General features: G+C 43.8%; 2 protein-coding genes across 2 annotated transcripts in view; both read left to right on the top strand.

The window, feature by feature from the left end:
* Positions 1-13,470: 13,470 nt before the first annotated feature.
* Positions 13,471-18,301, top strand: LOC310854725 (carboxy-terminal kinesin 2-like; the record flags this gene model as incomplete). Its single annotated transcript, XM_083759398.1, has 12 exons — positions 13,471-13,631; positions 13,953-14,118; positions 14,433-14,543; positions 15,140-15,253; positions 15,536-15,622; positions 15,914-16,111; positions 16,714-16,878; positions 17,036-17,174; positions 17,376-17,515; positions 17,660-17,733; positions 17,866-17,941; positions 18,257-18,301. 12 exons carry the CDS (start codon positions 13,471-13,473, stop codon positions 18,299-18,301), a joined length of 1,476 nt encoding a protein of 491 aa, XP_083615524.1.
* Positions 18,302-20,271: 1,970 nt separating this feature from the next.
* Positions 20,272-23,326, top strand: part of fhod1 (formin homology 2 domain containing 1) — a 114,389-nt gene continuing 111,334 nt past the window's right edge. Inside the window, exons 1-2 of the mRNA XM_083759772.1 lie at positions 20,272-20,282; positions 20,617-20,792. Coding sequence (XP_083615898.1) covers positions 20,625-20,792 — 168 coding nt within the window. The 5' untranslated portion in view covers positions 20,272-20,282; positions 20,617-20,624. The remainder of the gene's footprint in view (positions 20,283-20,616; positions 20,793-23,326) is intronic.

The raw sequence follows: 23,326 nt of genomic DNA, 5'->3' as shown, positions 1-23,326 counted from the left end.
GAAGTCTGTGGACATGAAGGTGGACATGAAGCTGGGGAGAAGCCGACGTATCAGTTCGGTCTGGAGGCATCGGGAACATTTCGCTCCATCACAGGAGGTAAGGTGATGGAAGGACATTTTCCCAAGGCGAGCGTCAGACGAGCATTTTTGCCCTTCACCCAGCTCGCCCACTGGTAATGTTGAGAGAAGAATGTTTCCTGTCATTACTACATGCGCTTCATTTTCTGTGCACGGTGGGTACGAAGTGGGTAAGGTGTATAATCATGTGACAATGTCCAGAGCACATCAAAGCCTTCTACAAAAACCTAGGTGTTTGTAAAGATGATTTTAAAATGGCAATGGTATTAACTGAGGAGGTACTTAAAAAACTGAGTGCCCTCCAACCCCACAAGGCCACTGGCCATGACAATATTCCCTCCAAATTTCTCAGAGACTCAGCCATTTCCATTGCTCCCGTCATCACCCACATAGTAAACCTCTCCATCAAACAGGGACAGGTCCCCCAAGATTTTAAACTGGCCAAAGTAACCCCCCTGTACAAAAAAGGGAGTAAATTAGAACCCGGCAACTACCGCCCTATTTCTATTCTAAGCTCCATCTCGAAAGTGATGGAAAAAATAGTTTATGAACAGGTTGAAAAGTATCTTGCCACTAATAAATTGCTGTACGAGTTCCAATCTGGTTTCAGAACATCCCACTCCACTGACACATGCCTCCTCTATTTGAGCGACCACATCAAACACGAGGTGGACGCTGGAAAATACTGCGGCATGGTCATGCTGGACCTCCAAAAGGCTTTTGACACCGTGAACCACTCCATACTGGTTAACAAGCTTAAAGCTATTGGTTTTGATAGCACATCAGTGAGCTGGATGCAATCCTACCTGGAGGGGAGAGAACAGATGGTGGAGGTGAACGGAACACTGTCCCCTCCCCTCCCAGTGAGCTGTGGCGTCCCACAAGGAAGCATACTAGGGCCTTTACTGTTCCTAATATATGTTAACGACATGACATCAGCTTGTCACTTGACACTCAGCACTGCTGGTCTCGGACAGGAACAAACTGCAGGTTGAAAAGACCCTCAGCTCTGAACTCGGTAGAATCTGCACCTGGCTCGCTGATAACAAACTATCCTTACACCTGGGAAAAACTGAATCCATCCTCTTCGGATCAAATAGTAATCTCAGCAAGGCAGATGGCTTCTTGGTTAGAGTGGGTGACAATATTATCACACGAAAAGATCAAATTACCTACCTAGGTTCCATCCTGGAGGCCAATCTTTCCGGTGATAAAATGGCCACCAACGTAATCAAAAAAGTCAATCAAAGAACAAGATTCCTTTACAGGATCTCCTCACTGGTCAGCAAAAACACCTTGAAGACCTTAACAGGAGCCCTCGTACAAGGTTTCTTTGACTATGCATCCACCTCTTGGTACCACAGCACCTCAAAGGCCCTTAAAACAAGGCTCCAGACCTCCGAAAACAAACTGGTCAGGCTCCTACTTGGCCTCACCCCCCGAACCCACCTCACCCCTGCCCACTTTGACAGGCTGGGATGGCTTAGGGTCGACGACAGAGTACAGCATCTTGCAATGGGTCTGGTCCACAAGATTCGATACACCACCAAGATACCCATGTACCTGTCTAAATACTTCCTTAATGTAAACGAAGTCCACACCCACAACACCAGAGGGAGTGCAACAAACCATGTACAACCCAGATTCGGCACAAACAAGGGACTAAATTATTTTCGCTCCTATGCCACCAAAATGTGGAACGCCCTACCAACAGTCATTAAGACATGTGAATCCCTTGACTCCTTCAAAACCGCTCTCAAAGGGCACCTACGGATGGCTGCAATTCGAAACTGGCCTCTGTAAAATCTGAATCCCCCCCCCCCCCCACCCCCATTTCCCCTCACTGTATAATGTATCTTTTCCCTTTTTTGCTTCCTATATGATGAATTCCTGTTCTGTTCTTTAGCTACATAGAAATGTCTATTTGTATGTCTCTAAATGTTTTGATGAATTGAACAATGTGGACCCTGTTGTAAACAAGTGTAATGCTTCATCGGGTCGTCCTCTCACAGTTAACAGTCTTTGTATTGAGTTTGTGCTTAAAATGTACTGTAAATTCTACAAACTGTTAATAAATATTTCAATCAATCAATCAATGCTGGTGGAGAGGAGAATTTTTTGACATGTCTATCAAAACGTGCTGAATGCAGAATGCACAGCGAGTGAGTTGACAGATAGACACAACATGACGAGACAGCAAAAACCTATTGTAGTTTTACTTTCACCTGCACCAGGTTTAAAGAAATCTAACCCAAACAACAACACAATAAGAGTCACATACTGTTATGATTAACTTGCTTAACTAGGTCCTAAATAAGTCATTATTAGGCCAATTATACCCCAATAAGACCTGAAGTTTTTCGATTTCCCTCCCACCCTTCAGCCCCCCCTGGTATAAATACCAGCGCCCCTGCCTACCAACATCAATACAGCATGGAATTGTGGACAAAATCCAATCTGACGACAACAAAACATTCTTAATTTAGGGTCTTCTTCTTCTTTCGTGTATCATAAGATGGTGTCATGCAGCCATGCCCTCGTCCCTCCTGCTCTGGTCCTAAGTAAAAAAGGCCAGCTTCTGAGGGCGGGCTGTATAGGGGGCAGCCTGTGATGATGTGCTCGGCAGTCTGTTCAGGCTCACCACACTCGCATGCTGCACTGTCCGATAGGCCCCACTTCTTCATAGATGACTTGAAGTGTCCCACGCCACAGCGCAGACGGTTCAGCGAGGTCCATAGATGAATTTAGGGTCTGAGAGGCTAAATCTCATCAAACTGTGGTCGGTGGCTCAAATGCCAAATTAATTATGATTCGAAAAGGATTGAAAACCTAAACCACTGCTATATATAGGGGTTGGCAGAGGGAGTGCAGAGCAGGATTACATTAGATAATGAAACTGGGTGAAAAAATGGGTTTCAAAATCGTGGGATAACATTTCCCAGGAAAAATAATAAGAAAACCACTGCTATAGGCTACAGCTTGCTTAAATGTAGCATCTGTCTTCTAGATACCTTATTTGTAAAGTTATGCAATATTGGTATTGGTACTTGGTAAAAATGTGATTTATATTGTAGCACTGGCACTGATTTGCACACCAGCATGCCACGCACGGGCATATTTAAGAATACTTTCACTGCGGTCCTTGACCCTCAAAATATAGGTCACCTTACTTTGCCATTTTTTTGTAAGAAATATTCCATAATGTGGAGTCAGTTCAAACTCAGTCATTCATTAATTTATTCCAAATGTATAGCTGATACGGACTAAATATACAATTTTCACAGATTTGAGGTATAGTACAGAAAGAGTAATTTTCAAAATAGAAAAAAGGTGATTCATTGTCAATGGCGTGTATGTTTTGATGTCTACCGTCTATCTGTCATATCAACACCTGATCTAGGGATGTAGGCTATAGAAAAAAAAAAAAAAAAAAAAACTCCTGTTTTGATTCAACAAATATAGGTTTTTCCAGAAGAGGGCAGCAGAGTGCCTCACACAGCCCATCATTCAGTGGAGACAGACCAGTCATCTCCTTGACTCTTCAAGTATCGCTGCTGAAATGTTACCACTTTTAAGTGCTTACAGGCTGTAAGCACTGGGCAAGGGCTAGCTCTGGTCCATATTGACTTAATTCTAATCATTTTAATAACACAAATGTTGTATGGTGTCCCTGGCATAAAATGTTTTCAGATGGGGGTCGGCCCGCAGACAAATATATAGCCTACATTTTGGAGTCCTTGACTTGAAAATGAAACACTGGTTTAACAATATATTAGGAAACAATTAAGCCCAAGATCGGGCATCAACACTGATTCGAATACACATGCATGCGCACGACCACGGAGGCGGGGCGTGTGCAGTTATTTCCCCCAACCAATCAATTCAATTCAATTCCAATCAGCGTAGCAGATAAAGTCTGGCGAGGCGAGGTTACCAAACAACAGTTTAGAATTCAATTTCAAACGGCTGCAGCCAATGTAGCCACTGAACTGAAGCTATAGTGACACTTTCAGTAAGCTGAAGCAAACACGGTATGAAAACTATTTTTATTTTATTATTAATCTACACATTATTCACAACGGGCAATCACGGTACTGATTTCTGTCTCATGTTGACGATGAAAATGTTAGTTTGTTTCTAAATAGCCTACTGATGTACCGTATAGTGTAAAGTGTATACTGTGCAGTGAGTTAACAATCGCCTTCTCTGTTAGGAAGAACATCAACCCCGAGATAGGCATAGGAGAGCAAACTAACACAATGGAGGTGGGTCACCTTTGGTGTTAAATTTATCCGACACGGTAACTTTTCTCTGTGGTTCTTTGCTCTAAGATTTAACTTAAATCTTTGTGTATAATATACAACAGAACGCAGATCCGCCCAAGTTCGTCTCTCGTCTCCCCTTGCCAACGAGCTCCACAAATAAGAGACCGATCCTGGCCAACGCTTCAGACAACGATGAAAGCCAGCCTGCCCAGGTTTGTGTTATTATGTAACCTGGCAAATAGGGCACAGGACACAGACATATATTGGGGTTCTTTATTTCCCAAGAAGTTGGTGTTGGTTGGTGTAAAGAATGCCACAGTTTGGCAAATATGGCATGCAAGCCTGTAACATAAAATAAATCTAAACAAAATACGGTAGTGGCACTATCTAGAATAAAACAAATAGGAAAGATACCACAATGAAATGAGATATTCCATTTCAATGAAACAAATAAAATGACATTAATTGTGAGTTAAACCTAAAACTCACCACAAACAGTGTATGAGGAATGGCCAACTCACACACTGAGCAAACAATGGTCTCCCAAGCTTCACCCTTTTCCACTGAGAAACACATTACATTCACAACATTATAGTAACCTCTATAAAGAGATGAACCTTACAATTTACTTAATGTAGAAATAGAAATACAAAGAAGCAGTACTTACAGTACAAAGACACAAAAACTCATATCAACCAAGTTGATATAATAGCTAGTTCAGCTTTCACCTCTTGTTTACAATCTGCAACCATCAACAACATGTATTCTTAATCATCTGGAAATACACTCATACTATACTGCATCAAGAATGTGTTTACATTTGTATCTGAAAATATACAATGCAAGTATTGCATTTTTACCATCAAGATCTTCTCAAAGAATCCCCACAAATACAGGTTGCTTCTTATTATTCAAGACGTTTTTCAGTGTAACCCTTGACCCCCAGAACATGGCACTCTTAAAGTGACAGTGTCACCTGGTGGATTTACATAGAACTACAGGCATATATGCCACTGGGCTACATTCTCCCCTGCTAAATAGTCAACGTCCCGGTGACTAGCACACATTTCTCCTTTAACAGCCTCTCTGAAAAGGTATACACCCATGTTGGTGATCCCCTGTGAGAAACACCTCTGGGTGTAAGGAAATAGAGTTACAGATTGATCTCGGCTCATGGAAAGGATTACGATGCACCCCTGCATGTTCTCTGCAACTCCTGCGAGGAGCGGGAGTCTGTACATCTACCACAGGTTCACTGACAGACACATCCACATCAGGTTCAACCACTGAGTCAGCAGCAGGCTCAGCTTCAATTTCGGCCCGACTGCCTTGTGACACATCACTAAAAGTGGTTGTAAGTGATTCAGTGCTGACCTCCTGAGTCACTGCAGGGAATGATGTTTCAGCAAGCACTACAAACCCCGGGTCTGAGTCCTCTGGGCAAGACTCAGAGAGCAAGGGCATTGGAGTGTTGAGAGGAGGCTCACTTCTAACCACTATAGGGGTTGGTACCGGACTTGCACATGCCCTCAAATTAACCCTGTGAACTCTCTTGACGGGGCCCCCTCCCACTGGTTCAACTGCATGTGTAGTGCCCTGCACCTCTACAACCCTGTACACGGTAGGACCCCAAGCATCCTGTATCTTGTTTCTTCCCGAGGGCCGGTGCCTCAGGTAAACTAGCTGACCAATGCTGACAGGGGGACAGAACACTTTGCTCTCTTGGTGTGAAACTCGTTCTGCTGCCTTTTGTTCTGCATATTCTTTTGCTCTAGTATGCGCTTCATTTAGTCGTTCTTGATGGACTACGAGCCAGTCACTTTTCTTCTCCACCATTTGCTCACTGCCCAGCAGCGCATCAACAGGTAGGTGGGGGTTGACCCCATAAAGAAGGAAATAGGGGGAGTATCCCGTACTGGCATGAGGCGTCACATTATAGGCATAGACCAATTCCGGCAGGTGTTCAGGCCAGCGGCGCTTCTTCTCGGGGGGCAGTGTGCGTAAGAGATCATGCAGAGTCCTGTTGAACCTCTCGCATTGTGGATTGCCCTGAGGGTGGTATGGACTTGTGCGGGTTTTCTTCACTCCATAAAGCTTACACAGTTCTGCAACTACTTGACTTTCAAAGTTTTTTCCTTGGTCACTGTGGAGTCTTTCCGGACATCCAAACTTCATAAACCATTCTTTGAGCAGGACTTTGGCGGTAGTGTCAGCCTTCTGATCACGAGTGGGGAAAGCCTGCGTGAACTTAGTAAACACGTCCGTGACTACTAACACATTTTCACGCCCATCTGAAGCGGGTTCAAGGACAGTGTAGTCGACTGCAACAACTTCCAAAGGTCTTGTCGCTAGAAATGGCTTAATGGGAGCCTGTATCCTTGGCTGAGGCATTTTGGTCATGATACACCGCTGACACTTCTTGACCCACTGTTCAACGTCATCATACATGCCCACCCAAAAACATCTCTGCCTCAATAGATTCTGTGTGCGTTCGATGCCTTGATGTCCCATCTGGCCATGTACACTGTCCAACACTTGTGGTTTCATACAGTCTGGTAACAGTAGCTGAAAGCATTCTCCATCATGAGGATCTTCTATGACTCGGTACAACAGCCTATCTCGCTCTTGAATGCGATGCCACTGTTTCAGCAAGGACAAGGTAGATTTAGACAAACCCAACCTCTCTTTTTTTCCTGGTTTCCGCTGCCTCTCCCAAAACTTACGTAAGGCAATAATAGAGGGGTCAGCATCCTGGAACTGGCGAAGCTCACTGTGGGTGTACCCTGGTAGAGTTGGGGTGTTACTCAATGTCTCACCCTGGTTATCTTTGCCATCCCCATTTTCCAAGGCACGGATCTGTTTTACCTTGTAGCAATTCATCCCCGCTGTTGCTAGAGCTGGCTCTAACGGTGTGCCTTTATTAATTACATTGCAAATGGTCACACAATCATCATATTCAGCATCATCAAGGTCAGGTTTGGGCTCCCCTGCTAACGGCTGCCTAGAGAGGGCATCGGCCGCAGCATTGCACCGTCCTGGACGGTACTTAACTTCAAAGTCAAAGACTGATAACTGAGCCACCCATCTCTGCTCTATGGCTCCCAACTTTGCTGTAGATAGGTGACATAAAGGGTTGTTATCGGTGATCACTGTGCATTTGGATCCAAGGAGATAGCCTCTAAACTTTTCCGACACAGCCCACTTGAGAGCAAGGAGCTCCAACTTCATGCTACTATAGTTACGGTCATTCTTCTCAGCATTGCGAAGCCTCCTGCTAGCATAAGCAATCACTCTTTTCCTATCCCCTTGCTGCTGGGAGAGGATAGCGCCTAAACCAAGGCCACTGGCATCTGTTTCCACTATAAAGGGACAAGTAAAATCAGCATAGCCTAACAGCGGGGCACTGGTCAGTCTTTCCTTCAACTGCTCAAATGCATTCTGACACTCTGATGTCCATGAATTGTTGAACAGCTGCTTTGATCTTGCAGGACTGCCTTCCTGGAGGCAATAATTTACGAGATCATGAAGAGGACCAGCAAGCTTGGAGAAACCTTCTAAGAATCTTCTATAGTAGCTACAGAGGCCTAAAAATGATCTAAGCTCCTTGACAGTGCTGGGTACACTCCACTGTCTAACTGCCGCTATCTTGTCTGGGTCTGTACCTATGCCGTCTGCTGAGATCTGATGACCCAGAAAGCGCACCTCTGGCTGTAAAAAATGGCACTTTTCCAGCTTCACTTTTAACCCAGTCTCTTTCAGTCGCTTCAACACCGTCTCCAGCCTCTCTAGATGATCTTGAAAAGTCTGAGAGTAAAGCAGGATGTCATCAAGATACACTAGCAGGATCTGGAACACTAAGTCATTCATGGTGGCCTGCATAAGTCTTTGGAATGTAGCGGGGCCATTACATACTCCAAATGGCATCCTCAGATACTCAAATAACCCAAAGGGAGTGGTAAATGCTGTCTTCTGCCGGTCATCTTTATGCATGGCCACTTGATGATACCCACTGGCCAGATCAATTGTTGAGAAGAACCTCGCCCCACACAGAGCATCAAAGCTTTCATCGATACGAGGTAAGGGAAAAGCATCGCGCTTGGTCTTCGCATTAAGTCTTCTATAGTCTACACACAGTCTAAGACTTCCATCAGCCTTCCTGACCAAGACAATAGGCGCTGCGTAACTGCTAGAGCTCTCCTGAATAATTCCCTTCTTCAAAAGCTGGGTGATATGCTCCTTAACTTCACTGTACTGAGTCGGTGGAATGCGGCGGTATGGTTGTGTAACTGGCCTGTCATCCGTTAAATGTATCTCGTGCTGAACCTTGTCAGTATACCCAAGATCATCATCCCCCAGGGCAAAGACTTCAGAATAACTGGTCAGTAAAGCACCCAACTCAGCTTGTTGTTCAACAGTGCCACCCATATCAAGTTTGTCCAGTAGATGTTGTAAGCTGCTATCAGACAGCTGCGGTGCTTTTTTATTGACAGTTATCTGTTCCACCTTAGCTGATACTCGTTGAAAATTAACCTCACACCCTTGGCTATTTTCCACACACTTCACGGGGACCAGCATGCCTAATTTGGTCCTTGGTTGAAGCCAAACATCTTCCTGGGAAAGGTTGATGACTTGGACCTGAAACAGAGGGCTGTGGGTGGACACTAGTGTGGGCATGACAATAAGGCCACTCGGCAAGGCTACATTTACAGGTTCCAACAGCATTATAACACCATCCCCAACATCTCTGAGACCTTTCGCTGAGATGGTAGCAACCGTTGTGGCAGGGATATAAACAGCATCTCGACCTGCTACACGCCCCATAGGTGACTTGTCATTGAGGTCCACTTTATGCATCTGCTGAAATATCTCCCTCCAATCAGAATCCAGCTTGCCACACAGGGTGGTATCGAACTGAGCGTACACCAGCTGTTTGCACCTGCTAAGTATATTCATGCCCAGGAGGCCCGGAACAGAGGAACGAGAGTCTTCAGGCTCCTTCACTACTAGAAAACCACAGTCCGGAATTGTCATCGCCATCGCCTCCATCTCCAACTCAATATAACCCAAGTAGGGTATTCCCAACCCGTTAGCTGCAGTTATCTTGAGCCATCCTGTTGTCGAAAGCATATCATCATCTTCTCCTGATAAATGCTCCCTGAAGAACCCCTCACTGATAGTGCTAACTTGGCTACCTGTGTCCACCAAACATGTCACACTAACACTTCCAATTTTTACATCAACGGTATGACATTTACCAACAGCACGTTCCAGTATTTTGTCACGATCATGGTCAGGTTTACTTGAGCCTATGGACTTTCCTCGTATTGCTTGGCTCAAAGCAACCGAGGGCTCTCGTTTCCCTGTGCTGTAGGGGAACCTGATGGTGCACTGGGTCTCTGCGTACAGTGTCGGGCTATGTGCCCCACCCCCCTACACTTGAAGCAGATAGGCTCCCCGTCATCTGTGAACCTAGGTCTGACCTTAGGTTTGCTTTCATCTCGGTTGTGGCTCTTTTCACCCTGTACAGTAAGATCCCTTACTGCACTTCTCAATTCTCCAATCGCTTTACCCTGTTCAGACACTACTTTTAATACATCTTCTAAAGTAACAGGCCTTTTTTTTGAGCATCAATAGTAGAGCAATGAGTCAACTCCTCCGTGTAATCACATGTCACTGCACTGCTTTTGACTGTTTTAGGTGCACAGGGCTTATCCTCTACTGACCACATGATGGCCTCATCACGCACTTCAATGAAAGTAGCATCTGGTTTATCTCTGATAAACTTCCGTAGTTCCCTCCTCAGAGACAAATCGCTAACCCCCTCCATGAACTGGTCTCGTATTGCCCGCTTCTCATCAGCTACGGCAGTAGGTGACTGCTTCATTACTGAGCTGAGCATTTGTGAGAGAGCATGTGAAAAATTACGCAAGTCTTCTCCCTCTCTTTGTTTACGACCATAGAAAGCTTGTAATAACTGGGAAGTACTGCGCTTCTCTCCAAAGGCCTGTCGGAGATACCTAAAGATGTCACTTGTAGGGCCAGAATCCCCACCCATACGTAAACGCACTTCCTCTATGGCTGGACTCTTTAGAAGTGATAGCACAAAGTCTACCTGGTCAGCAGGGGTCTGATCTCTGGCCCTAATCACACGTTCGACCTCTTCTATGAATTCATCAACAGAGCGACCATCTTTGATTATATCCCCACTAAAAGGCTGAATAGTGCGTTCTCTAGGTACATATACATATGATCGTCTGGGCTCATTACCTAGGGCAGCGATAGTAGCTAAAGCTTGATCATGTTTCCTGTTTAGTTCCAGCACTTGAGCTCTAAGGGCATCCATACTGTCTGCCGCAACTCCCCCCACGGCTCCCAGGGCTGCGGGCCCAGGAATCACATTACGCACATCTTCTTCATCCCCAGACATTGTGAACAGTTTCAGTTATTATTAAAATACTTAACAGTCTCTGAACACCCAAAAAAACAAAAAGCAGCTGTAAGTTATGCGGATACGTCTTCTCCTCTGGTCATCGGTGTCACCCGGATCCTGGCTCTGGTCGCTGAACCTTCCACACAGACGTCCTCCACCTCTTCACCACTACCGTATTTTATGTACCGTACGTTTACTATAAGAGCCCAATTGTTATCAGGGCCACCAACTATCAGAAACCCCACTCCTGGTACCAAAATGTGTAACCTGGCAAATAGGGCACAGGACACAGACATATATTGGGGTTCTTTATTTCCCAAGAAGTTGGTGTTGGTTGGTGTAAAGAATGCCACAGTTTGGCAAATATGGCATGCAAGCCTGTAACATAAAATAAATCTAAACAAAATACGGTAGTGGCACTATCTAGAATAAAACAAATAGGAAAGATACCACAATGAAATGAGATATTCCATTTCAATGAAACAAATAAAATGACATTAATTGTGAGTTAAACCTAAAACTCACCACAAACAGTGTATGAGGAATGGCCAACTCACACACTGAGCAAACAATGGTCTCCCAAGCTTCACCCTTTTCCACTGAGAAACACATTACATTCACAACATTATAGTAACCTCTATAAAGAGATGAACCTTACAATTTACTTAATGTAGAATTAGAAATAGAAATACAAAGAAGCAGTACTTACAGTACAAAGACACAAAAACTCATATCAACCAAGTTGATATAATAGCTAGTTCAGCTTTCACCTCTTGTTTACAATCTGCAACCATCAACAACATGTATTCTTAATCATCTGGAAATACACTCATACTATACTGCATCAAGAATGTGTTTACATTTGTATCTGAAAATATACAATGCAAGTATTGCATTTTTACCATCAAGATCTTCTCAAAGAATCCCCACAAATACAGGTTGCTTCTTATTATTCAAGACGTTTTTCAGTGTAACCCTTGACCCCCAGAACATGGCACTCTTAAAGTGACAGTGTCACCTGGTGGATTTACATAGAACTACAGGCATATATGCCACTGGGCTACATATTGATTGATTGATATATTAACAGATTGCAGAATTGCAGTACATTTCAACTCTAGCACAAACTCAATACAAACTAAAGACTGTTAACTGAGTGGACGATCCAGTTTATGCATTACACTTGTTTACAAGAGGGTTCAATTCATCAAAACATTTAGAGACTACAAATAGACACTTCTATATAGTCAAAGAACAGAACAGGAATTTATCATAAAGGAGGTAGAAGGGGAAAAGAAACATACAGTGAGGGGTGGGGGGATTCAGATTTTACGGGGCCAGTTTCGAATTGCAGCCGTCCGTAGGTGCCTTTGTGAGCGGTTTTGAAGGAGTCTTGGTGGTGTATCGAAATCGAATCTTGTGGACCAGACCCATTGCAAGATGCTGTACTCTGTCGTCGACCCTAAGCCATCCCAGCCTGTCAAAGTGGGCAACTTTTATTGATGCCGTTTCAGCAGAAAATGCAGCGCAAGGAGCCAGAGGCGGTGGTCAGACCAAAGGTAGCAGCCACTATCGTAGGCCCCAAGACACTCCCAGCGGCCACTGCCAGACCCCTTGTGTGTAAGTTCACCATACACTGACTGAAAAGCTAGATTTGGAGTGTAGGGTCCAACCAACCATCTTCAGGACTTTCTTTAATTTGACAAGAATTTAAGCTTTTTGTTATGAATTAGTTAAATAATTAAGTAACCGCTGCCACCCTCCGTGCCTTACAGCTAAACCAGCCAGATCCATGGGCCCTCCTGCTGCCACTGTTGCCGCTGGGCCTTCTAGAGGTGAGTTGTCTGAAACTTGCTGTTATCTAACCTCGTGTCACGACTCACCAGGATTTCCCCCCCCCGGAGGAAAGCCTAGTCGGAGTTACAAAATTGCTGTGTAATCTGGTCTGTAGCCTACTCAGGAGTGGAGTGGATCATATCGTTACGTCATGTTGTAGTCATCAGGCCAGAATCCTCAATCTGGAACTTACTTCCCCTCAAACCAGAAGAATAACAATAAGCGTGACTCGTTCTCTCGTAGCCTGCAGCTTTTATGGGGAAAAATGTATTTGAGGGCCTGACTATATAAAACAATGACTACAACATGATGTAACGTTATCATGGGCTCCTGACCGGATCATAAACCTGAGAAGAAATGCTGCCCATGCTAGCTGTTATCGGCTAATTTGACTGCAGAGGTTAAGCTCTAGCCTAGGCCACCCATCAACAAAAGGAATGGATGATTTTAATTGTCAAAGTGTTAACACGAGTTACAGCAACCTAAATTGGGTAAGCTCAATGAATCATCCCAGACCTAGTCTTTGTGCAGTTTGTTAATGGGCATTTTGGATACTGTCTGAGGCGTTTATGCACAGCCCAAACGCTGCACAGAGCCCAGGAAGGCCTCCAGTCATTTGATTACACCCCAGTAGCTCTGGGTGTCTGCCAGAGAGACCCATGTTGTCTTTGTGCTGCCCTGCAACAAACTAGTTGGTATAAAAGTAATTAAAAATAACACTTTTGTGATGTGAGCGGCACCTTGATGATTTAGAGCGGTTGGCACAACTAAAAAACAAACACATTTTGATGTCCTACAGGTGTAGCTCCTAAAAGGCCTGTCTCGGCCACAGTTCCAAAAGCAGGTGTGTCAGCTGGAACAATGCGACCTAGCTGGGACTTAAAGGGCAAGGTTGCTGATATGCAGGGCAAGATCACCGCATATCAGAATAAACTAAAGTCTTCTGAGCAGAGTAATGAGTCGCTCAAGACTGCATTGACCGAGAAGGACGGAATCATCGGAGCACAGCAGAGTCGGCTCAGGTACTGTATGTCTTATCACTAGGGGTGTAATCAATAGTTTGATCCTGACAGAGTCCTAGACTAATTATTATAATATGAAAATGGACATTTAAGTTGATTACAATGAATACCGTATGTACCAGTATGCAAATATGATGCACACAAGCCAAACTTATTTTCATTTAACAAAAATCTGATCTACAAAGCTATGACACCAGGTTCAAACTGTTTAAATGTAACTTCTGCATAACTGCCATGTCGACTATGTCTGTTGGCCAAAGTTTTTGGCCAATGTTGGTTGGCTGAAGAAAAATAAATAAAATCCTGCCCTTTCCCCATCAGTGAGTGTGAGGCTGAGCTACAAGTCCTCTATGGGGTCAAAGCTGATCTCCAAAACATGACCAGCAACAATAGAGAGACGGAGAGACGGCTGTTGCACCTGGAGCAGGAGCACAAGGCTACAGAGACCCTGGCAGGAAATCTGGAAAGGGAGCTGCAGTCTCTAAAGGTAAGCTATTCATTACCACACCATTTCCAATAAATAAAGCCTCTGAACTTGAGCACAGTTGTCTTATTTGCTTCCCCCCCCCCCCCCCCCCCCCAAGGTTCGCAACTTCACATTTGGTCAAGCCAAGGGTTCAAAGCCATGACCTTTTGACAACAGCCTAGATTAAAAAAAATCAAAATGCAGATGGAAGCCTGTATAAAACCATGGTTCTTAAAATGTCTCTCCGCTTCTCTCAAAGGGGAAGCTGTCTGTGGCCGAGTCCGGCCTGGCTCTTACCCAGACAAACCTCTGTCGTACGCAGACAACACTCGGAGAGACAGGAGAAGCTGACCTCTTGCCAGGAGACGGTAGCCCGCCAGAGGGATGTGATCCACTTTGGCGAAATGGAGCGAAGGGGTCTACATAACACCATCCAGGAACTCAAGGCAAGTTTTTAGCATTGTAGGGCTCTGGCTGCATTTAAGGAGAAGTGTTTGCAACTCCATAGACGTGCATGCATGATATGCCCATTATTATGATTTGCATCGGTTGTATTGCTGATATCTTTAGAACTGTAAAGGCTCATACATGGTCTGGATTTTAGGTGACCACCAAACTACAACATGACGTCACGAGCCGTGGTGAAGAGCAAACCACTGCCACCGCTCCAGCCCTTCTCTCTGTTTTTACTTGCCACCGTTCAACGTTATTTCAGGTCACTTCACCACCGAAAAACCAGACTATGAATATGCCTTTCACAGAACAAATTGTGTGCAGCCAGTCTTTCCCATAGGCGCCATAGTCTGTCTCGAAGTCTTTAGGTGTAGACAGTCACAGAACTTGTAGCTGTTCTGTCCATTGTGGGTAGAATATGAGCCACTCCTTTCTGTTTAGTTTGTAAGAGTCAGGTCCCCCATTTATAGTAAATTGGGTTTGTTTACATTTACTAAGTGTTACTGTATCTGTCATTTCTTAATGTGCCTATTAGTCGTAGGATGTATGAGGAATTTACCCTGTCATTCAAACTGGTTTCCTTCTATAGGGGAACATCAGAGTTTTCTGTAGAGTGCGCCCTCTTCTGGCTGGAGGGATGGGTGGCCACATCCAGCTCCCTGCCCATGATGACAAGACCCTGATTCTGGCCAAGAGTGAGGAGGTGAGTCCATTATGCTTATATTGGTTAGACCAGCGGTTCCCAAACTGGTGCATGCACACCAGTGTTGAACACCCTCTAGGGGGTGCATGACATGAAAAAGGTAATGGGGGACCCGGTGAAAGCTCTAGTCTGAACTACATTGGGGCCAACCTGTAATTGCAGTAGACCTCATTTTGTCATCACTGGATTCATATTGGCAATGTTCCTTTTTTATACCTGCATTCTCTTATCACTGCCTCCATAAATAATGGACATAACATCAACTTTTATTTAATCCTTCAGTCTCACACAGGTCGTACACTAGATACGCAGACGAACTACTCCTTCTCCTTTGACAAGGTCTTTGGGCCCCATTCCTCACAACAAGAGGTATTTATTTATATACTCTTCGGCTATCCAGCCTTCATCACTGTCACTGATGAAGGCTGGATGGCTGAAACGTTTGTCCTTATTTGTTCAAATATGAAATAAACTATTTGAACAACAGTCTTGGTGTGTGCGACCCACTACCTTTATTTTGACATGTTTTGAACGGGTAGCGTACCTATAGTCAGAAAGCGCGGTGGTCATATGAGGAGTAATTTATACTCTTACTCACTCATTTTCCTGTTATGGTGAGACATCTTAATTTGCTGTTTATTTTGGCTGTCCTTCCTCCAGGTCTTTGAAGAGCTCTCCCTCCTCATACAGTCAGCCCTGGATGGTTACAACGTTTGTTGTTTTGCGTACGGCCAGACGGGGAGTGGCAAAACTCACACCATGGAGGGAGCAGACACGGAAGATGGCAGGGGAGTCATTCCACGGGCAGTGCGGCAGGTGTTTAAGGCAGGAAGGAAACTGGAGGAGCAAGGCTGGCAGGTCGGTCACCCTGTGCATTTTAATTTTTTCCTTCAGGAGGGAATCTGGGTGAATTTTAATAGTTTTGGTTACTCTTACCGGAGGTATTGCAGGTGGTCCCGGGGACTTTTTTTATATTCAATTATCAACATTGGCTATCTTCAGTTTAAAAGTACTTTATTTATAAATCACAAAGTGTTTCATACAACCAAATGTAGCCTAGTTAACAGCTTGAACAAAAGCCAGGTGTCGGCCTATTTTGACAATGCAGTGCAGAAACACAATTGCCTTGATGCATAACGAGCATCACAGCTGAATACAGACACACGCCTGCCCTCAGATTCTGGAGTCATTTCTCTCAAAGCCCTCGAATATGATTAAAGATTGTTATTATGGTATTGCATGCTCAATTATTTTCCCATATCTTTGATTTGTGTGACAGTAGTGCTATTTTTGGACTGTTCCAAGAGATGTGGGACGGGTGGTCAGCCCAACAGTGGTGGTCCCCAGGTTGCTCTTAGTCAGAATGGTGGTCCCTGGGTCAAAATCAGTGAAAACCCCCTGCTATAGATCATCCCATTTGTGGAGGGAAGTTCTCACCTAATACTCCTCGTTTCCCCCAGTTCTCCTTCACAGCAAGTTTCATAGAGATTTACAATGAGACTCTGCGTGACTTGCTCTACACCGGCATGGCCAGCACCCGGCCTGAGCACGAGATCCGGAAGTCTGCCGACAACACTGTAACTGTATCGAACCTTACATACAAGGTCGTCACTTCAGAGGACCAGGTACAGCACGCTTATTTCTATTGTCTGTAGTTGTTACATGGCCACTTAACTTTCAACCTGGTATTGAAATGTGTCGAGCGTTTACATGAAGTGTCACATCATGCTCATTTATCTCCCAAGCTGACTAAAGATGCCAATTATATTCCCCAATTGTCAGGTGATCAATCTGATGGCCCTGGCGAACCAGAATCGTGCCACCGCTCAGACCTCGGTCAATGGCTGCTCCTCTCGCTCCCACTCAGTGTTCCAGCTTGACATCAAGGGAGAGAACACAGGCAGGGACCTTAAGTGCAACTGTGAGTACTTTATATATTTTTAAAGGTCAGATGACCTTTGCTTGTCTCTCCACTGTCCTATCAAAAGCAGAAAATGCCCCAAAAAATAAAAAAGCCACAATTCCTTTTTTTTTTTTTTTTTTTTGGTGGGGGGGAGGTCTGTGTTTTGCATGTTTGTCTCAATCACACTTTCTTATTGCTGACTTGTGTTCATCTGTACAGCCACCCTATGCCTGGTGGACTTGGCCGGTAGTGAGCGTATTCAGAAGAGCCAGGCACAAGGTGATCGCTTCAAAGAGATGACGGCCATTAACGGCTCACTCATCAACCTGGGCATTGTCATCACTGCCCTGGCAAACAAGGTCTGTCATTCTCTGAACCCTGCACTCCGTTATATGAAATATATATATATATATGAATGCTACTCTTTTATTTCCAACCTGTTGCTTTTTGACTGGAGCTTCTGTTTTGTGCCAGGCTAAAACCATATTTTCCTTGTGTTCCAGGAGAATTTCATTCCATACAGGAATTCCAAACTGACGTTTCTTCTTCAGGGATGTTTTGGAGGAAACAGCAAAACGTGAGTTTGAACCTGGAGACCACAATTATTCTGAAATCCACAAATGTCAAATTTAGTTCAGAGTTAACTAGTTTGTCTTGGAACACTGTCGGTGAATGCATTACATGACTGATCTTTTTCTCACCCCATCAGTCTGATGTTTGCCAACATCTCCCCAGAGACTGACAACTTTGGGGAGACTTTGAACTCCCTGAGGTTTGCTAGCAAGGTGGGTACTTATCTACTGTATTTCTTGAGCACACATTGTAACTGCTTAAACTGGGTCTCAGGCTGCTAGCCAAATACAATTTGGTTTCTCCATGGAAACCAAACTTAATTTAAGATCAGTATAAGATTTGAAAATGTATGTAAAATTGCTCATGATTCTATATTTGGGAAAACAAACACTAAAATATATTAAGCAGATACCTTTTTTTTTTTTTTTTCAAAGTTAAGCAATATGCTTCTCGTGTTGCTGCGTCTTGTTTTGACTTTTGTTCATTCAGTGTTGGTCGTCTTCAATGTCAATTCTGTTCTCTTCCAGGTTAATGACTGTGTTATTGGCACGGCTTCAGCAAATAGGAAGTAGCACTTGTTGGACTCGTCGTCTATGCCTCTGAGGACGCAGTCCAACACGACCTAATTTTTTAATTAAGCTTTGCCTCCCTCCAGGAAGTTTTTATTATTGTACTCATTTTTCAATTCAACTTTTTAAATAAAAATGTTTGGACAAAGTTCTGTGTATTCTGGAAAGTTGTTTAATCTGTACACATATTTGCGCAAAGGCTATATGACGGTTAAACCCATATTTTTGGTGTGTGCAAACCCTTGGGTTGAAAACTGGTTATTTGTTAGTACAATGATGTATTGCCATATTTTTGGTTCTTGCTTAATGTAAATCACTCTGGAAATGATACAGCATACTTTGCCAAATTGACATTTCTGCCCAACTACTCCTAATACGGTAGCATTGTGTTGGCCTATATGTAAATACAGGCAGACGGCTATTTTTTCCCCCCTCATTGCCGAAGTGACTTCTTTCTTGAAAGCTTCAGCAATTATGCTGTGAGGAAGTGCAACGTTTTAATGGGAAATCCCTTGGAAACAAATTCTTCAGAACTCTTGACATCCCATTAGTCTGGACATATATGGATTCTGCGTGCGGTTAACCAACATTACTAATGATGTTAGGTTTTAGTCCACTTGCCAGAATGTGAACCTGGACATTTTCATTGGCATAAGCTGGGGTATCGTTGACAACCTATACAATTAATTTCATTATGCTTTTAAGTAGTAGCTATGTGATGTGTCAAACTAGGGGATTTTCATTATTCTGCATTCATTTGGCATGAGAAACAGGGCCATATATAATGGGCACTTGCCCAACTGTACTGATCGACCTCATCACATTTGTTATGAGTAGTGTTTTTCATGCAAAGCTACAATGGAATCAGAATCATGAACTCTCTTAATTTGACATTTTGAAAATGTTGCGTATATAGGTTGTCAATGATACCCCAGCTTATGCTAATTATTAATATTGGACAACATATGCAAGTTAGCATCCGGCAGTTTCTAAATGTTGGGGACCCATACAATATTTCTAACATAAAACTATAGCCAGTTGTGTGTGATGGGGGCAATCAAACAAGTGTTTGGTCAAGCCACGTGACTTCCATTGGAAAAGCATAGGCAGAGCACAGCACAGTTCTTTGTGTACGAAGCCTGAGTGTAACATGGGCCACCAAATCAGTGGAGCTATTCCTGAGAGCAATTTCCATGAGAGCCTAACCTGACTCCGCCAGATGGGGGCGGTATTGATTCACAAACTGGGTAGTATATTTGTGGGGATAGAAAACACATCGGTCAGGGGAGAGCAAAAACAAATTATTTCTTTTGGAAAAAGTGGAATTTCATGTTGTAGAACGTTTAACCACTTGAACCATATTTTATATTTTTAAAAACACCATAGGGTCTCAAAAATAGACGAAGGGGGTGTGGCGACCTTTTTACAGATAAAGAAGTAGGCTATAATATTATGGACATTATGGACCAGCGGTTGCAAACGCTGAAAAATAAATAATAGACCCAATAATAATAATGATACATAATTATTATCATATTGTCATCATATCCTAGAAGACCTAGACCTAGATTATTTTCAGGACATTGAGTATTTGCAAAGGGAAAAGACAGGAGTGACATGCGGTTTTACCGTTAGACATTGATTAAAGAAGAATGGAAATCTCTCAAAACTCTCTCTCTCTCTCTCTCTCTCTCTCTCTCTCTCTCTCTCTCTCAATTCAATTCAATTCAATTCAATTCAAAGGAGCTTTATTGGCATGAGAAAACGTACGTTTACATTGCCAAAGCAGAAGTGGAACAAGACAATAACAATGTATTTACAAATAAATATTGGATATAAATAGGAATTAAATAAATGTGTAAACAGAGCTGTGTTACATTAACACTGGGTCTCTCTCTCTCTCTCTCTCTCTCTCTCTCTCTCTCTCTCTCTCTTATTGTGACGTCACCCCGGGGCGGGGCGGGGCAGTCCCAAGGAGCGCTTGGTGTGTTTCTGGACTTTCCACTCACTTCGTGTCTGCACGCCGACAGGACACTTCCTAATCACCTATTGAATAACAACCACGTTGTAAATGTATTTGTATATAAACCGAATTAACGCGCGTTATTATATATCTAGTTGTTGGAAGTTTGTTTTTCAAATATATATCCGTAGCCTGCTGTTTATAGCGGAGACAGGTACCGTGTGAGACCTATTCGTTAATTTTCTAGCCTTTAAAAAAATAATAGCCTATATATATATACTGCTAAGACGTTTTGGTCTGTATCGATATATCTGCTGAGTGAAGGTCTGTTCTAATAAGAGGATATTTGCTCCAGCCGCGGCCATGGCCGCCGCTGTGACCTGCCGGGTGCAGTACCTGGAGGACTCGGACCCGTTCCTCTGCACCAGCTTCCCGGAGCCCAGGCGTCCTCCCCATGTGGAGCTTGACCAGAACCTGGCCCTGAGCGAGCAGATAGCCGCCATACACAGCGTCCTGGGTCCTCCACTCAAGGTGAGACACGGTCGGTCACACGGGGTACAGGAGGACAGGTTAATCAACAATGCATTGCTTTGTATCAGTATGCAGCTGCATATCTGTCTCTGTCTCTCTCTCTCTCTCTCTCTGTCTGTCTGTTTGTCTCTCTCTCTCTCTGCGTGTGTGTTTATCAATGTCAATAAATACAAAATACAGAAATGATTGAACACACAAAATGCACACCACAAAGTAAAATAAAGTCACAGTACAATTTTCTTTTAGCAGTTATTGTGTCCATATTCATCCCACTTCTTCATAATGATAGACTGATAGACTGTTTCTAAGACACAAGCTTGTGAATCTGCTGTATATTCTCTTCACTGTGCCCCAGTCAGTGTCCTGTCTAGCCCCTTTCGGGACCCTACGTAAAACTTTTTTGATATTTTGTTGAGTTTTACGTTGGGTCCCTGCTCACTACTGTATTTTCGTATGGAAATTCCTAAATGCGGATGTGGAGATTCTCTCTAAAATAGGACCCGCGGCATGTGACGCCATTATTTTCCTTGAGTTATTCTGAAATCGGTAACTTTAAGTAGCTATACATCCAGCTGCGAATATCTCCTGTGGCGCGGAAGCCGTTAAGTATTTTTAATCTTTGTTTGACCGATTTGGTCGCTTTATTTCTTCTTGTTTGTTTACCGTTTATTGTACCGCCTCCCGGTGTGCGGTTGGCTTGTGAGGCTACGTCCCTGCCTCTGATCTGCTGTGTCATAGCTATAGCGCCACTAGCTAGCCAGATAGGCGGTACAATGAGGTGTCAATAAACAAGGAAGGAAAAGAAGAATCCAAGCTTCCAAATCGGGCAAACATATATTAAAAATACTTAACGGCTTCCGCGCCACAGGAGATATTCGCAAAGGTATGTATGTGTACTTATACTTTACATATTCAGAAAGCCTCATACTGAAGAATATCGTCAAAGAGCGCGGGGAGGCGTTTTAACATGTAAACATGAGCCAGTAAATGTTTTAATCAGGTGGCATGGACGACGTGGAACAGGACCCAATGCACTGGGTCGAACAAATGTCAGAAACTTCAGTAGCATTTGGGTTCTGCTTGGAGGGCTATGTCCTGTCCCAACCAGTGCTTTCTAAATGATGAATGCAGAATATAATACATGGACACTATTACAAATACAACAGTGAATATACCGTTTTCACCTTTTTTATTAGTCTTCAACTCTGGCAATGTTCTGTGTACTGTGGGTGAATGTCCAAAATACTTGGAACTGATACCCTGTTGGCACTTGGCAACAGCCTACTGGAACCTGTAATTTGTCCTGCTAATGTTCAGTTAATGATGACACTGCTTTATTCCAGGCAATGATGTGTGGCACGCTCCCTGTCCCTGAGCCATGTAGCTCAACATTGAGCTAACAAGTCTTCTGTCTACTAGAACTGTAACCTTTTCAGCATTCAAAATTCAGAAGCATCAAAAGTATAGCAGATCTACATCCGCCCGCTACTTTTGATACTTTTGTGTGACGCTGTAGTATGAAAAACATACACAAGTTTGAATGTGGACAATGGAGATAATAGATTTCTGCCCGACAGCAACAAAAAAATGCTTGTTCTGACACATCAGGAAAGAGTGAGTTTATCATAGTCTGTTAAGCTACATTACACGCCGTCCCTCCTGCAAACCGGGCTAACCGTTTGTCCCACAGAGACATATTATGGCGAAAACGTACAAAACAACAGCAACAGGGCATTGTTTAACAATGGATTCTCTTCCTTCGTGGAGCCAGCTTGTTGTAACCTGATAGGTTGAACAGTGACTTGGAACCGTGTCAGTGCTTTGAAAATAGCAGATCTACAAGCTCACAATGCGCCGCGTTGCGCCGCATTGTGAGTTTGTAAACCTGCTATTTCCAAATGGCCCAAACCTGATAGGTTGCACAGAGACTTGGAACGGCATGTGTCTGTGCTTTGAGGTAGATGTAAAGGGGGAGGGTCATTTGATCACAAAGCACGGCTCATCATTTCTCTTTTCTAATGATGCCACATCATCTTAAAACACAATACTCTTTTCAGAAAAGATGAGATCATTCTGTTCCACTTTTTGTAACTAAGTAAGTTAGACAGGGAATCATGGGGAGTGACACGCAGCAATGGCCACTGGGATTGGGACTCGAACCTGTGACACGCTGTCAGGGCCAGGCTACAATTAAGCCTAGGTGCCCGCCTGCCCGGACCACTAGGCCAGCGGTCTGGGCCCTGCTCCACTTTTTGCCATGAAAATCCTGGAGAAATAGGTGCTTTCAGCCCTGCTGGCGATGGGGCTTTATTAAGGATGTGTGTTTTTTTGTCTAATTTACACGCGATATCTCACAATGAAATGGGAAGATTGGCATGACACTTGCTGTGTGCATTCATGCTCCCTGTTTGATCTCTGACTTTCCTCTCTAGCACCACCCTTAGGGCAACATTTCTACTTGCACTCTATTACTTAATCTAACCCCCGGGGTCTCCACAAATGGTACGAATGTCATTCTTTGTTTAACCAAGTGA

The sequence above is a fragment of the Protomyctophum parallelum genome (assembly GCF_964188405.1).
Source record: "Protomyctophum parallelum genome assembly, chromosome: 2".
Classification (NCBI taxonomy): domain Eukaryota; kingdom Metazoa; phylum Chordata; class Actinopteri; order Myctophiformes; family Myctophidae; genus Protomyctophum; species Protomyctophum parallelum.
This window is presented reverse-complemented; position numbering and strand designations above follow the sequence as displayed.